The 14,737-nt window shown below is 35.4% G+C and overlaps 3 protein-coding genes across 4 annotated transcripts; 2 read left to right on the forward strand and 1 right to left on the reverse strand.

Annotated features, from left to right (window-relative positions):
- Positions 1-686: 686 nt before the first annotated feature.
- Positions 687-4,047, reverse strand: LOC112041910 (uncharacterized). 2 transcript variants are annotated; one of them, XM_087003920.1, is made up of 4 exons: positions 3,898-4,047; positions 3,051-3,649; positions 1,771-1,882; positions 687-1,553 (listed from the first exon to the last, which is right to left on the reverse strand). In XM_087003920.1, exons 2-4 carry the CDS (start codon positions 3,634-3,636, stop codon positions 1,523-1,525), a joined length of 729 nt encoding a protein of 242 aa, XP_086860046.1. In that variant the 5' UTR covers positions 3,637-3,649; positions 3,898-4,047; the 3' UTR covers positions 687-1,522. The 2 variants fall into 2 exon arrangements, with proteins under 2 accessions (XP_086860046.1, XP_086860045.1); XM_087003919.1 differs by having other exon boundaries at positions 1,771-1,890; positions 3,053-3,649; positions 3,898-4,046.
- A 102-nt stretch (positions 4,048-4,149) lies between these two features.
- Positions 4,150-6,925, forward strand: LOC106158865 (cysteine-rich PDZ-binding protein). The gene is made up of 6 exons (XM_013534975.2): positions 4,150-4,230; positions 4,479-4,544; positions 5,039-5,093; positions 5,824-5,906; positions 6,232-6,249; positions 6,410-6,925. The coding sequence occupies exons 1-6, from the start codon at positions 4,215-4,217 to the stop codon at positions 6,472-6,474; spliced, it is 303 nt and encodes a 100-aa protein (XP_013390429.1). The 5' UTR covers positions 4,150-4,214; the 3' UTR covers positions 6,475-6,925.
- A 726-nt stretch (positions 6,926-7,651) lies between these two features.
- LOC106158840 (uncharacterized) lies at positions 7,652-11,301 on the forward strand. Its single transcript, XM_013534943.2, has 6 exons — positions 7,652-7,837; positions 8,299-8,375; positions 8,747-9,428; positions 9,809-10,000; positions 10,194-10,285; positions 10,451-11,301. The coding sequence occupies exons 1-6, from the start codon at positions 7,777-7,779 to the stop codon at positions 10,532-10,534; spliced, it is 1,188 nt and encodes a 395-aa protein (XP_013390397.2). The 5' UTR covers positions 7,652-7,776; the 3' UTR covers positions 10,535-11,301.
- The last annotated feature ends 3,436 nt before the right edge of the window (positions 11,302-14,737 follow it).

Raw genomic sequence — 14,737 nt, forward strand, 5'->3', positions numbered from 1 at the left:
TCGATCTCAGTCTTTTTAAGCAATTTCTAAAGAGGCGTATTTTTCCGGATAAATGCCATCGATAATATATACGATCTAAACCGTGACTCGTGGTTTTCGGGATTTTCGACGTGCATTGTCAGTGAGGTATGAATAAAGGTTATTTGATGTGATTTGCGAATGGTGATTTTATTTTCCGCGAACTGTGATCACTACCTCCCACCAGTGGGATCCTCCTCTCTCTGCATGTGCGTGTGCTTGCTTGTGTACTTAAAGTAAGCATGTTTGTGTTTTTGCGTGAGTGCGAGAATAACGTATGTAGTAATGGCCACTAATGGACGCTACATCGCTGAGAGATAATTTGAAAATAACTTAATTCGTATCGTCAAACAAGGCAAGGGAGCAGGTTAAAACCTGGCGCCAAAATATGCATAGCATTCTCCCGCAAATTAATGGGAATACAGCTCCCAGAAGTGTTTACAATTATAATGAAGATATTTTGAGAATTATTATTTTAGTTTTGTTATTTTCAAAAATTAAGCTGTTCTCTTCAGTTTTTGTCCCAAACCTTTTTGGCCTCCTCTCGTAGCGTAGCGTGTAAATGTCAGGTTCACTGCACGACTATATTTAATATCCGCCATTCATTAATATGCTACTAAATCTATCAACTTCTCTCCTTATGCACGAGTCATCAAAATTCTAGAATATAAAAGATTTCAAAATAGTATTTTATTAATGTTATTTTATTTACAGCACTGAAGCAAGACAGACCTTTGATCCTGCAGTGACATATGTATTTGGCGTACTTGTCAGATTCACAAGCATTAAAACTAAAACCACCTAAAACACAAAACCCACTTATACAGCATTACCATCATACAAGTCTGAAATAAAATTGGATATATTCAACTAAAATTACCTCGTGTGTTACGAAACATTGAACAGGGCATGCCTTCATGAAATTTTGAACATTTTCCCTTTTTTAGATACCCTTTGTTCACATTGGTGTTTATACTTAGACTGTCCAATACTAACATTGGATTGAAAAGAAGTTGTACACAGAAAATGGGTACCAAGGACGTCAAAAATGGCATAATTCACAAACTGTTATATATAGTAACTGGAGGGCTCCCAAATGCCCACATTTTTTTTGAAAATGCATACAAGTCAATTTTGAAATACTTATCCTGTTGAATAACTTGTAATAAATAGGTATTCCTAAAAAAGTTTTTTAAATGTAACAATATGAACCATTATTAGACAGTTCTATGTAAAAGTCTTTGGCTTCACTATAAAATATTTATAATATACAATGTATCCTAGATTCAACTTCCATATAAAATTTCAAACATTTTTTGAACACAGGGTCACAGTTACAACAAAAACGTAATAGTGCCACAACCTTCTTGGGCATAACATTTTGTTGCAGACAACATTCAGATGCTACATTTAGCAACTCTGTTTGTTCTGTAGCTCTGCATCCTGGGACATTGTTCATCTACCCAATCCACATAACTGGCCTCCTACTTATATACACTGTTCACTATCGATAACGAGGACTTCTGTTCCTGTACCTAAAATGAAAATATTGCTTATGTTTAACCTTGGTGCTACAATCTTCTTTCTGGGTAAATTTTATCATGATGTATGAATGCATTTTTTAGAAGTATGAAACTCCTGAATAACTTGTGAGTGAAGAACAATACTACATGCTCTAAAACATCATATGAATTTTAATAGGTAATGGTGTGCAGACCAATATATCAAATCTGGTAAGAAAATTTCCCTCACCCAGGTCTCTCATCTCTCATATCTCTAGCACCCCTGTCTCTGTAATCCCTAGTTGGAGGGTAGTCCCGGCCAAAGTCTCTTCCTCCCCTAGTTGGTGGCGGCGGTGGTGGTGGTGGTGACCTGTTGTGGTAACAATCATTTAATATGCACATTAAACTACACAATTATAACGTTCGTGGACAACAAACTAACTCTGAACACGTTCGTTGCTGAAGACACCCCCAAAGTCGATGATATGGTTGCACTTCCGTAGGCTGCTGATGTGTGAAGGATGAAGCGAAGAAAATATAAGGAAAAGACATAAGAAGCGGTGCCAGTGTGGATGCCCATTCTTCCTGGTGAACGCTGATCACTGAAACAAAACTATATTTCTGATTAATGAAAAGTTGCACAGGGGGAAGTAACAAGCCGAAGAATGAGCTGCTCCTCCATGCTTTTAAATCGTAGGTTGAAGGAAACATGGTTGAATTGATTTAGGATTCCACCATGCCAACAAGCAAGGGATAATTCACACCTTATTGAAAGCATGATGATCAGATGAAATGTTCGCCGGATAAACTCTTTACATGCTAGATGTAATCACCTTAACAGATTCCCAGATGCAAGGGCGCAGACTTATTGCCAACCAATGCTTCCACCAGTGACACATGTATAAGCTTTCAATATATCACTGCAATTTTGTTGCATGCTGTAATGCAACATGGTTTACATAAACATGTGCAAACAACGTCAGGGAAATTTGGAGACTCAGCCAAGATTTATAACTCCTACATCCATTTCCAGATGAAAAAGGAACCAATTTACTTTAAAGGAATGTCACAGTGGTGAACGTAGAAGATCCCTTCCCTCAAGTGAAGGCGAGACGAAGACAGGTGGTGCTTATTTTCTAACATTACTGACTTACAACTGAAGTTACACCGCAGTGTGCAATTCTGGGATGACAAAAGGCAGTAGATGCACTCCCAGAAAAGTAGATTCAGCCAGTAGAGAGAATTTTCCAGGGTGGTTGTATTTATAATCTAGATGATTTATTTTAGATCTGACTGGCAAAACTGTCAAAATATGGCAGAGCAAACATCAAGCATGCAAACATGTGGATGCAGAAATTATCTGCGCACTGAACTTCGTGATATTTGTAGCGCAGAGGGAATGGTTGTCAGGGCCTGCTGAGCAAGACTACGCTGGCTGCCACGATCTTTTCTGGCCACCTCTTCCTTTTCTTAATCTGGAAAATATAAACCATGAGAAAAAGGAGCAATACAGAAATCACCCTGCTGGATACCTTCGTCGAGAGACTGGTGACCTGCTTCGATATCCTCCTGGTGGTGAACGTCTATCCCAGGGCGCTGCTCCAGCATATAACTCGCGATACCGCTGATCATCTCTGTAACGTGGCATATCCATGTCCCTGTAACGTGGGTCGTAGCCATATCTGGGGTCAAATTCATCGTAGCGTGGAGGTCCATCGCGCAGACCACGTGGTGGTGTTAAAGCTCGTCGTGGAGGTGACATCTGGCGACGTGGTATTGGTGGTGGTGTAAGTCGTCGACGTGGTGGAGAACGACGCGGACTTCTTCCTCGCGGTGGTTTTCCTCTTCCTGCGGGGCGGGGCTTTGGACCAGAGTTTTTGGACAGCTCAACTCTAACTTTGGAACCACAGACATGCTTCCCATCCATAGCACGGACTGCTCTTTCTGCTTCCCTTGTAGTAGAAAACTCCAAGAATGCAAATCCTGGTGGATTATGCGCCACCCAAACATCCATCAACTTTCCAAATCTTGAGAATTCCTTTTCCAGCTCATCCTTGCGAACGTTTGCCAGAAGATCTCCGACATAAACCCGCCGGCCTGTACCTTTGTTTGACATGGGTAAAACTTTTCTGAAAAAAAAATTAAAAATGGATTTAACAGCCTTAGGAATAACCGTCGTATAGCTTCTATAGTTTGACAATATAAATATCAAGGAAAACGTTAGGACAGTAGTTACACCAGGTACGAGGCGAGGATATATACTTAGGAAAAACATAACCAAACATGTGCGTATACGACTGCGGTAAGATTAAGTAAACAGATTAAGCTCTAGATGGTGGTTTGAAGATATTACTGCTTTCGTGAAACAATATTTTACCTTTTCTTAACGACTTCAAATGTGGATTTTCAGGACAATACGGCGAGGGGCTTCTCGTAAATAATCATGGAGCGCGATTACATCGAATGAAGAGCATGTAGTGCGGAACGGAAAGAAAAAGAAAACAAAACATCTCGTTAATATTTAATTAATCTTACTATAAGAAATTAATTAACATAAAATAAATGACATTAAAGTTAAGTTAAACACTTGTTTTTAGCTAAGTATTACATTAATTCAACTACAGAAACAAGGAAGGGTCTCTTTTTAGATGCAATCGTACACAAGTTCAAGGACGTTGACAGACGGACAGCAAAATGGTTTGTGAAAAATGTAAGAACCAATTTTTTATATACGATTGGCCAATTTGTGAAATAAGTTAGATGTTAAAATGACAATATAAGTAAAATGCAACGTACTGTTTTTATTTACCAACTCACATTTTCATTTTAATGCACAAGAGCCGGGATTGCTTTACCAGCATTTATAATTATTGCCACCTACTAGTAGCTGGTATATTGAAATTATCAACTCTGAGCTTTGCAGTGTTAAAAACTAATCACATATCCTTTGTTTAAAAGGTCAAAAGAAGCTTGGAAAAGTTGTTACCCCAGACACGTGGAAGTCTGGAGCAAGAAATACCACAGGTCAGAAACAGGTTGCACAATCAATCCCATGCATAATTGTGATTTGTAAATGATGCTTCAACAAGGGGATTGAATTCACTGAAAAAAAAAAGAAAAAAAAAAAACTGTCGACCTGACTAATCACAGGAAATAGTCATTCGCAAGAAACTAGGGTGATATAAAAGGGAAATTTATTGCTAGGTTATTGATAATGTTCATTGACCAATCTTTACAAATGGTTATGATCTGTTTGTGAAAAATAGGGCCACCAACCATGTTTGTAAACTCAAAAAAAGCTAAGTCCATGCCCTAGTAGTTTTCAATATTATAGTGGACAACCCAAAATCGGAATAATTAAAAAATAAAATTTACTCACATTGGAAGTGGTTTTTTTCCAGTGTATTGCACTGTATTGCACTTTACTGCACATTTTAGTATGGCTGCAGTATGACTGCAGTCTGTTAAGTTAATTGGAATACGTAATGATTGTTATAACTTAACCTATTTATTTGCAGAAGGTGGAGGCAGGAAAATAAATGAGAACAAGGCTTTGACATCAAGGAAAAATAGGTTTGTTTTCAAAAAATGGTTTTTTTTTTTTTTAGATAACCTGTACTAGCATATGGATCTCATTAATTTAGATGCATTAACAGATGTGAATTTAAAATCAAACTTTTGCCACAAAACCTGGTCACATGCCACCATGTCAGACATGAGTACATATTTATGCTTTTTATGATGAAATTTTGTGTTTTAGACTGGGTTCCCATGCCTAGATCAATCCATCTGGATCGGTCTAACTTCCTGGGGAGTCTCACTAAATTGCTGTCGACTAACCAGTTTAAATGTCTGTCACTCCTACTGAAGCAGCTAGGGGGTATTTACCCCCTAACAACTTTACTAGGCATGACAGACATTTAAGTCAGTTAAGTTTATAGCAATTTAGTGAGACTCCCCAGGGAGATAGATTGATCCAAATATCTGTGGCAATGGTCCTGTAGTTCCAATCCATACACATGGGCAAATGAATAGGTCAATTTAAATCCAAAAGTTCTAAGAGGATGCAGAACAAGAGATTAATTTATTGCATAACTTGGCATGTCAACTTTTTTTGTGGTAACAAAAACTAGTGGAATTGGTTTATATGCATAACTGGGAATTCAGGCTCATTTTATATGTAATTTTAAGATATATTTTTAAGAGATTTCATGCCCACCCACCTACTTCTATAAAGTGACAGACATTATGAGACACGAGTACATTTTCATGTTTTGTATGATGAAGTTTCTTTTTGTTGTAGATTCAATCCATACACATCCACATTTGCGAAGTGCAGGATATGCAAGCAGTCAGTTCACCAGGCAGGATCACATTACTGCCAAGGTACAGCTTTGTGCAAGTGTAGCCCCTATATATTTTTACTGTCAATATATATTTTTAGAATAATTCTATTTTTTCAGTTTTATGAAAATGTTTGTTGGTGTGTATGTGTTTTTCTTCTTCCTTAACTTTTTCTTTGCTTTTATCTTTATTTTGTTGAATAACTGTCACTTATGATTTGTAAATTTAATGTTTCCTTGTAATGCTTTAAGGCAAATTATAAATTGAATTATGATTTAATGTATGAGATGTGAAGTAAAGATTTACATAAATTGATATAATAAGTAGTTTTTAAATTAATAATTAGTCTTATTTTTCATTGTTTTAGGCTGTGCTTATAAACTAGGTAAGTAATGAATTATTTTTGTTAATATATCAGAGACACTTTCATGAAAGAATTATGAAAAGATAACCCAGTAAGACTTAGTTAAATTCTATAGAAATGAATACATTTTCCCATTAAAATTGATGTTGATGTTTTGAATTAATTTTTTTTTCTTTTAAAGGTATATGTGCAATGTGTGGAAAGAAGGTCATTGAGACGAAAAACTACAGACAAACATCAGTGTAAAAAAGAAAAAAAGGAAGCAGCATACTGATCTATTTGTAGAGGACAGACATTTACCTTACTGCCAACAACAAGTCGAATGTGGAAAATAAAAGAAAATTAAAGAGTCTATTTTATAGTGTTGATGTATATGTACACAGTACTGTATATAGATTATTGCAAGCAACTAATAATTTTGTTTTTATGGCACTTTCCAAGTTCCAGTATTGATTTGTAGTCATGATTCAACTTTTTTCACGTATTGAACATTATACTGTGTAAGTATTGTAAAGGAATGTGTTTGTATTTAGTTTTGAATGTGTATCTTTTAACTGTACAACAAAGGGATTAGAAGTTTTTTTTTTATTTTCTAGGGTTGGACCAGAATATTCATTATTTTTGGATAATGACATGAGAAATCTATGTTATACTTTGTAAATAAAATGATATTTTTAACAAAACTTTATTACATAAACCACTTGTTGTTGAAATTATCAGAGGACAATCTCTTGGTCAAATTTTACCATATAAATGCCATTACTTTGTAAGTCAGTGAGAGAGCTTCCCAATGGGCAAATTTGTAATACTACTGCTACCCAAGTGTGGCAGATAAAGGACTTCTAAAACTGCTACAGAGTTATCTGAAGTGGTAGGAAAGGAAAATCAAAGGTTGGTTAGTTGGAGAAAAATAGCATTTATTCCAATTATATAAATTAAGCATGATTTTGGACCTGAACAATCACTGTGCACCTTTTAAAAGAAATTTTAAGCACTGTAGCTTTAAAAAGGTGATGTGGCATAAAAAGAGAATTTCCAGACTGTCATTATAACATGCCCCACCAGATAAAAGGTGAAATGTGCAGCAACTGTCAGTCGGCGAATAGCTGTAAAGCTAATGTTTCCTTTCAATTTATACCCGATATGAAATAAAATTTATTGTATTGTATTGTACAACGGACGTGGCACCAGTTGAGAAATGGGGGCATTTATTTACAGTGTACATGAAAACTTTACTCTTCACTAAAATACATTATAGGTTTCAAGAGGAAAATTATTCTCATAGCTTCTGTTTTATTCGTTTATTGCACGTCTTATATATAGATCTAAGATTAAAGTTGATTTGCACTGATAAGAAAATAACTCTATTTTAAATGTCAGAAACGGGTGTATGGCACGCCAGAACGAGGCCTCTTTGTGGAAAAAGAGCGCTTTTGTCCAGGCAATAATGCGCGCGCACAACACCGCCATTTTCGAAACAATTAGTAACGATAGTCCGTGATTATTTATCCCATATTTTCTTAAAATACGCTTAAACGTTTATTTAGCATGGGACAGGGAAAGAGGAGTAAAAAGCGTTCAGATTTATCTCATAACAGGACAGATGCAAGTGAGTAGAAAAAGAAGTATGGCATTGTAAATTCACTGTTGGTGAGATTGTGAAGCTCCCGTTTTCTACAATTTTGTTTTCTGGGGCTTGACTGCCGCTTATATGTGGTCAATAAATGGAATTATTTATTTCACTGCAGTAACTAATGCGCCACATAATTGTACCGTGGATTGATATAAGGCAATCAAATGGAGACTAAATCATGAATGTTTTTCCTGCACCAATTTTTGTATTCCTGCGAGAGAGTACAGGGGTAGCGAATAATGCAGACGTTCATTAGATTTTACCAGTTGTATGCAGATCAAATTTCATTAGACCTTGTCCGTCCAGTATAACATAAATTTTGAATTTTTCTCATGACCTTTTCATATTCTCCATCACCAGTACAATGACCTTATTAGTCTTAGAGTACTCAGCATTTGCTGGCACAGGATGAATGTTTCCTTTACATCTGTTTGCAGGCACATCTTCAAGTGAAGATGAAAAAAAGTTGAAGAAAACTAAGGGGACAAAGAAAAGATTGTCAAAAAAGTCCATGGTAAGCAATGTTGTGAATTTGAAGAATTTTAACAATAGAGTTCAGTTTTTGGATTGAAATGAGAAAATGTTTTGTGGTATTGTCAAACTAGGGAATTATATCATAGACTCGATATTATTCCCTGGTCAAACCTTTCACAAAGAGAATTAAAAAAGAATGTGAAATATTCTGTAGTACGCTATTTTGTATTTTCTTTAGGTCAAATGAATAGCCAGATATTTTACCTTTTTCATATAGTAGCAACAAAAAATGTTGTTTTAAATTTGTGAGAAAAGTTTTTATTTGTTTATTTATGTTGGGGGGGGGGGGGGTCTTACTTATGCCAAATTTTTGAACAGAAATAAAGCTAATAGAAGGATTTTCAATTTTAGATCTCAAACACATCAGAATATGATGGGGATTGTGAAGAAAGCACAGAGGCATCTACGCAGCAGTCAGATACCAGCATGAAGTCAATAGACCTGTATGATTTTCAGGAAACAGACATTGAGGCACCAGACACTTCATCTCAAATAAAAAAGAAACAGCATTTAAAAAGCACCAAGATGAAACAAACAAGAATAAAAGATCTGAAACCCAATCCCAACAAAAGGATGCCCAAAAAAAAGAAAGAGAGCGAATCAGTTTCTCATACCCAGGAATCAGAAGTACCCCAATTTCCACTCGGTGACAATTGTATAGAGATTGAACTAGTTCATGAGGTATCAGAAAGTGAAAGAAAAAATAGATCAAGTCAGAGAAGCTCAGTTTCTGTGGAAGACAAGATACTGTCTTCTCTAAGTGATGTTGAAATGAAACCCACTGATATGAATCCTTCAGTGAAACTTACCAAGATTGAAATTACTCAACATAAGTTTGATGTGTCAAATAATAAGGGACAGAAACGAAAAATGTCACAAGAAAACGAATCTAGTAAGAGGAAAAGTATAAGAATAGCTCAACATGGTATGCAAAATGAAAGTGGTTTTTTATCCCCTCCACTTCCACGTCGTCCAGCCAAAACTAATGAGATGAAAGAAACATCGACACCAAATGTAACAAGGAACCCAAGAGGTAATTCTAGTTATCTTTTATAATTCTCACTTAACCTAGCGTATCTGTCGTGCTTTGTTGATATTCCACTAATTAATAATATATGAACTATAATGATTTCAACCTTATCCAGTTTCAGATCTTTGGCTTTGTTAATTTTGGAGGACTGTAAAAAGAAATGCCATGTGAAAGTCCTTTGTCATCTTCATAGACTTATTTACTAGTACAAGTATCTCCTTAAAGTGATATTGAATGTTAGTTGTGTGAGAAAGTGTGATAACATGGCCTCATTTTTTTCTTTACATGGGTACTCTCTGCATGTGGATAGAACTTATGAGAAAATGCTTTTTCACATATTCAGTGTTATTATTATTATTATTATTATTATTTTGCATGTGCAGATTCCTGTTTTGGATTTGAATCCCTGACAACTGCAGAACCCATGTTATCCCCTGTGCGTTTCACCAGTCCAACTTCTGATTATGGGTCAATGATGTCCAGCTCAGCTCAGTCCTCCACAGCGTCCAGGTTTGACACAAGTAGCTGGAGAGACAAATCGAAAAGAACCTACACTAGGAGAAGTGCATCTCTTGGTATGATGAAATATCATCTCTGTGTTTCTGAGATAACATGTACTTGAAGCCCATTATGTCACAAGACTAAACTTGATAGAAACTAAAACTTTTCTGTCAATTTATTAATTAATTGCCCCTGAGACCAAAGTTGAAACTATTGTTTATTTTCAGAATTGAATCAGTGATTAAAGAAGTTTTGTTTGTTTTGCAGGTAAGAATGCACCAGAACCTATACTGTATGATCTGTCAGTAGCAGATGAAAAACAAAAGCGGGTATCAAAGCCAAAAAAGAAGAAAGAAGTGGTAAGTAGATACTATTTTCATATTTTTTCTTAGGACTTTTTAAAATGAATAAGTACTTTGTTTTTTACTTATTTAAAAAGTACATGCTTGCATAATTTTCCAAAAATCTGCTATTCAAAAAAGTTGCTAGGTCTCTGCCGTTTTAAATCTTTCTTTCTATTGCAGTTGGCTAAATACGAGGACTGGGCAGACAAGATGAATGCAGAGTTTGAAGAAATTGAGATGCACGAGCTTAGTATTGAAGGATAAATATATTGTATCTCTGAAAATGTTTTAGTGTACTGTACCTGGCAGTTGAGCTTAAAAACTTTTTCCTCGGGTGGGCAATTATTAATTTATTTGAGTGAAAAACCAGTTACAACGTTCTCCCTGCTTTTGTCATAAAGTAGTAGATACACGTTTTAAGAGAAATAAGCTTATAATTTTTTTTTGACGAGGGTGGATTATACATTTTTATCTGATAAAATGAAAAATACCAAAGAGTTGTGAAATGGTTATAATATCTGTTGTGCAGTAAGCTACTGGACAATACATCAGAAAAGTGCTTACTAGTTTTGGAAGAGAAGTTAAATGCTGGCAGGCATCCACTGCTTTCTACAAAGCAAAGCATGCAAGTGGCATCTTTGTTGAGCTCAGTGATTTATTGATTATTAACTTGGTATTCTAAAGTATTTGTTTAATAGTATGTAGAACAATATGTATAAATGGTCAATTGTAGTGCTGTAAATTTTTAACTAAGTTTTCTTTATGGATATGCATTTACAGGTGATATATTTACATTGACCTACTGCATTTTGAAAGAAATATTTCCTGACGTAAAGATATGAATTATATTTTTCCATATACTATTTCCATTTATACATTATTTTGAACACTCATGGCTTTCATTGTATATTTTGATGTAAATAATTTGAGTTTTTTTAAAGTTAGGTACACCTGACACAGCTAGATTTAGCTTCATGGAATTAACTTTTATGTCACTTCACTAGTTACTGAATAAAGAACATACAATTGCATCTCAAGTAGTATTAGAAATGTATAGATTTAATGCTTATGATGTTTCATAATGATATTTAAGGGTAGTCACTTATGTAATAATTTGTTGAAATCTTGTTTAGGGGCCCCCAATTCATGGATATCTGATCAGTAGATGACAATCAAGAATCTAAAGCATTTTAGTTGCACTTTTACAAAGGACTTTGGATTGAGCTTACCCCAATATCAAAATCTAATTGTCTTGATGTCAATGGTTAGATAGGGGAAACTGTACTGTAGCTACTTTTGACAAGTCGGCTTTTTCAATGGGCTCAGCTATTTCTGCCAAAACTACAATGAACCCCATAGAACCAAATTTCTTTTTTGAAAAGTGATATAATTTTATGAAGGCATTGCCTTTTAAGTGCTATGAAGTTTGATCACTCCACCACACATGCCTGGAATAGAAAATCAAACACTGCACCAGCTGGATTGTTCCAACTCTGCGGAGGATCCTCATTGAAGTGCAAGTGAATGCTTTTTGTATTGATCTCAATAGTTAATTATAGTAATTTGCTTGAGAATAATTGCATCAAAATTAAATAGATAAGGTCATCCTACTAAGCGGACACAACAAAAATCCTGAAATCGGGCATAATTCTGAAAACTTTTACCAATGCCTTTATTTTAGTTATCCAAATGGCTTTTGGTCAGTAATACTAAATACTAGGACACATACGGCTGCACATCAAACTTTTGCTATTTTCCAACATAAAATGCATTCCTAAGTTCAGTATCTTCTTATTAATGGATTAACCAGCCAATTTTACAGTAGCCCTCTTCCATTTCTACCAAGACCTTGTAATTACACAAAAGAATGGTATGAATTTCTAGTGTTAACTATACCAAGGAGGTTTAGGGGATAAAATTCCTAGACTATACAAAACATCAATTAATTTTCTTTAATTAATTAATTAATTTAATTAATTTTAATTACATTTTCTCGCTTTCAATATTTCACAATCTTCACAAAATCTTCCAATGCCTACATTTGAGAAAATAGTTTTTCCGTGCTTTTTGTGAAATATTTATCTTATAGGTTATAAGTTCTTGAGCACTCCCCTTTCTGCTGCTTTCACCACCCATGCGCTTCAGCACATAGCCTTTGGTTTTTATATTTCTTTGCCCACAATCATGATGTTTCAAATGTTTTATCCCCGTTTTCTGATATATCATTAGTAAATTCCCGTAGTACCTTTTAATGTGATCAAAGAGGCATTAAATTGTGTCAATAGCTGTTCAATTGAGGGAGATCAGTTGGAAGTCAATATATTACATTCCACCCCCACCCCCCTGCACAAAAAAAAAAAAAAAAAAAAAAAAAAAAATCTAGAGTAATCAAATTCACCCCAAAAGAGGTATATGAACCTCCCTGGCTGTAACGTGCATGTACAATGCATTTTATATTAAGTCACCATACGTGTGCCTTGCACAGGAGGGGAAGCAGGCAAATCTGAAATGCATCACATGAAATTGCCTTTTTATTTACTTTAAAATATCACTAAACTAGAGGATCAGAGAGGCGATACCGCCTCCGAATATTGTACCACCAGCTGGAGCAAGCGCATTCGTATAGACCCCCACATACACAAAATAAGGGGTGCAGCCACCAGTCTTGTGCTTGACAAGCTGTAAAAATGCAATCAACAAGAATTTTCAAAATATGCAAAAAATATATATAACTAAAAATGGTGCAATCAAAGTTAAGTTCATTGTAAGGTAGGTCAAAGGTCAATTTCAAGGTCACAGTAAATTGCCAGTATATGACTTCCTATCCAACTTCAATAGTAACTATGGACCTATCTCTGCCAGTTTTGGAGATAAAAGGGAAGCAAAATTTGCAAAGTTCAGTTCATGGTGAAAAGTAGGTCAAAGGTCAATTTCAAGGTCACAGTAAGATTGCCAGTATATGACTTCCTATTCAACTTCAATAGTAACTATGGACCTATCTCTGCCAGTTTTGGAGATAAAAGGGAAGCAAAATTTGCAAAGTTCAGTTCATGGTGAAAAGTAGGTCAAAGGTCAATTTCAAGGTCACATTTAGATTGCCAGTATATGACTTCCTATTCAACTTCAATAGTAACTATGGACCTATCTCTGCCAGTTTTGGAGATAAAAGGGAAGCAAAATTTGCAAAGTTCAGTTCATGGTGAAAAGAAGGTCAAAGGTCAATTTCAAGGTCACAGTAAAATTGCCAGTATATGACTTCCTATGCAAGTTCAATAGTAACTATGGACCTATCTCTGCCAGTTTTGGAGATAAAAGGGAAGCAAATTTTGCAAAGTTCAGTTCAAGGTGAAAAGTAGGTCAAAGGTCAATTTCAAGGCCACAGTAAAATTGCCAGTATATGACTTCCTATTCAAGTTCAATAGTAACTATGGACCTATCTCTGCCAGTTTTGGAGATAAAAGGGAAGCAAAATTTGCAAAGTTCAGTTCATGGTGATAAGTAGGTCAAAGGTCAATTTCAAGGTCACAGTAAGATTGCCAGTATATGACTTCCTATTCAACTTCAATAGTAACTATGGACCTATCTCTGCCAGTTTTGGAGATAAAAGGGAAGCAAAATTTGCAAAGTTCAGTTCATGGTGAAAAGTAGGTCAAAGGTCAATTTCAAGGTCACATTTAGATTGCCAGTATATGACTTCCTATTCAACTTCAATAGTAACTATGGACCTATCTCTGCCAGTTTTGGAGATAAAAGGGAAGCAAAATTTGCAAAGTTCAGTTCATGGTGAAAAGAAGGTCAAAGGTCAATTTCAAGGTCACAGTAAAATTGCCAGTATATGACTTCCTATGCAAGTTCAATAGTAACTATGGACCTATCTCTGCCAGTTTTGGAGATAAAAGGGAAGCAAATTTTGCAAAGTTCAGTTCAAGGTGAAAAGTAGGTCAAAGGTCAATTTCAAGGTCACAGTAAAATTGCCAGTATATGACTTCCTATTCAAGTTCAATAGTAACTATGGACCTATCTCTGCCAGTTTTGGAGATAAAAGGGAAGCAAAATTTGCAAAGTTCAGTTCATGGTGATAAGTAGGTCAAAGGTCAATTTCAAGGTCACAGTAAGATTGCCAGTATATGACTTCCTATTCAACTTCAATAGTAACTATGGACCTATCTCTGCCAGTTTTGGAGATAAAAGGGAAGCAAAATTTGCAAAGTTCAGTTCATGGTGAAAAGTAGGTCAAAGGTCAATGTCAAGGTCACAGTAAGATTGCCAGTATATGACTTCGTATTCAACTTCAATAGTAACTATGGACCTATCTCTGCCAGTTTTGGAGATATAAGGGACTAAATGTTATAATTTTGGAGTTACCATAATGTGCCATAAATTTCCTACAGAAAAAATTAATTAAAATAAAGAAAAGGTCATTTTGGTCAAAGTTCTTGAAATGGGAGGTTCTCTGAAGTTGCAGAA

This window comes from Lingula anatina, chromosome 2 (assembly GCF_051362555.1).
Source record: "Lingula anatina isolate TDL-2025a chromosome 2, LinAna3.0, whole genome shotgun sequence".
Taxonomy (NCBI): Eukaryota; Metazoa; Brachiopoda; class Lingulata; order Lingulida; family Lingulidae; genus Lingula; species Lingula anatina.